Here is a 1323-nt window from a genome sequence, read left to right on the forward strand (position 1 = left end):
GAGGGGTTACAGTGGCCGGTGTGGTGGGCGTCGGGCGGCTGATCACTGGCATGGACCGGGGGCTGCAGGGTATGTGCGTGAACGAGCGGCGTCACCTCATCGTGCCCCCCCACCTGGGCTACGGCAGCATCGGAGTGGGTAAGGGGCCGCGGCACGGTGGGGGGACGGAGGGAGCAAATCCCCCGGGGCTGGCGTTAGTGGGGCCGGAGGTCAGGCACCCAGCTGGCAGGCTCTGGCAAAGGACGGCTCCGTTGCCAGGGCACTGAATAGCCAAGGCAAGTGGTACCTGAGCAGGGAAGGAGGGGTCCTGCTTGGGAGGGCTTCAGGGGACAGAGCCCTTGGCATACCTGGGCTCGGCGCTGCTCCCACCTAAGGTGCTCTGTCCTCGCTGCCGCCCCTTTAGCGGGGCTGATCCCCCCAGACGCCACCTTGTACTTTGACGTCATCATGCTGGACATCTGGAACAAGGATGACAAGCTGCAGATCACCACCCTCTCCAAACCGGAGCACTGCAACCGCACGGTGGAGAACTCAGACTTCGTGCGGTACCACTACAATGGCACGCTGCTGGATGGCACCCCCTTCGACTCCAGGTACGGGGCACCGGCGCTGGGATGCAGCCTTGGAGCAGGGCACTGGAGCTCGGGTGCACCCTCTGCCTCGGGGCTGGGGGCAGCAGGGATGGCAGGGACCAGGGGACACTGGCCTGGTGGAGGACATGGGGACCCATGCTGCACCCCAGTCAGAGCAGACTCCCCCCGTGCTCTCCCTCCCCACACCGCGGCAAGGCTGGTGCAGCTCTGTGACCCCCAAACCAGCCTCCCGCGCGGCACCGCTCGGGCCGGGGGAGCTGGTGTGGCCCTGGAGCCATCGCCCCCTCATTCCTCCCCACCAGCTACAGCAAGGACAGCACCTACGACACCTACGTGGGCACCGGCTGGCTGATCAAGGGCATGGACCAGGGGCTGCTGGGCATGTGCGCCGGGGAGAAGAGGAGCATCATCATCCCCCCGTTCCTTGCCTATGGGGAGAAGGGCTATGGTGAGTTGGGCATCACTCTGTCATGCCTGGCCCCTTCCCTTCCAGCTCTGCGCAGAGCCCCCCAGGGTACATCAGGACCCTTGTCCGGGCTGACCCGTGTCCCCTCCCCAGGGACCGTGATCCCACCGCAGGCCTCGCTGGTGTTCAGCGTGCTGCTGGTGGACTTCCACAACCCCAAGGACGGCATCTTCCTGGAGCACCTGGAGGTGCCAGCATCCTGCAAGCGCAGGGCTGTGACTGGGGACTTTGTCCGCTACCACTACAACGGCACGCTCATGGACG

The 1323-nt window shown here is 65.9% G+C and overlaps 1 protein-coding gene across 2 annotated transcripts in view; it reads left to right on the forward strand.

Moving 5' to 3' along the window:
• FKBP10 (FK506 binding protein 10, 65 kDa) overlaps nucleotides 1-1323 on the forward strand; it is a 6068-nt gene that overhangs the window by 2331 nt on the left and 2414 nt on the right. Inside the window, exons 2-5 of one of the 2 annotated variants that reach the window (XM_009327006.1) lie at nucleotides 1-138; nucleotides 404-593; nucleotides 896-1041; nucleotides 1153-1321. In XM_009327006.1, coding sequence (XP_009325281.1) covers nucleotides 1-138; nucleotides 404-593; nucleotides 896-1041; nucleotides 1153-1321 — 643 coding nt within the window. The remainder of the gene's footprint in view (nucleotides 139-403; nucleotides 594-895; nucleotides 1042-1152; nucleotides 1322-1323) is intronic. The other variant, XM_009327007.1, reaches the window with a different exon arrangement.

The sequence above is a fragment of the Pygoscelis adeliae genome, unplaced genomic scaffold (genome assembly GCF_000699105.1).
Source record: "Pygoscelis adeliae isolate BGI_AS28 unplaced genomic scaffold, ASM69910v1 Scaffold917, whole genome shotgun sequence".
Lineage (NCBI taxonomy): Eukaryota > Metazoa > Chordata > Aves > Sphenisciformes > Spheniscidae > Pygoscelis > Pygoscelis adeliae.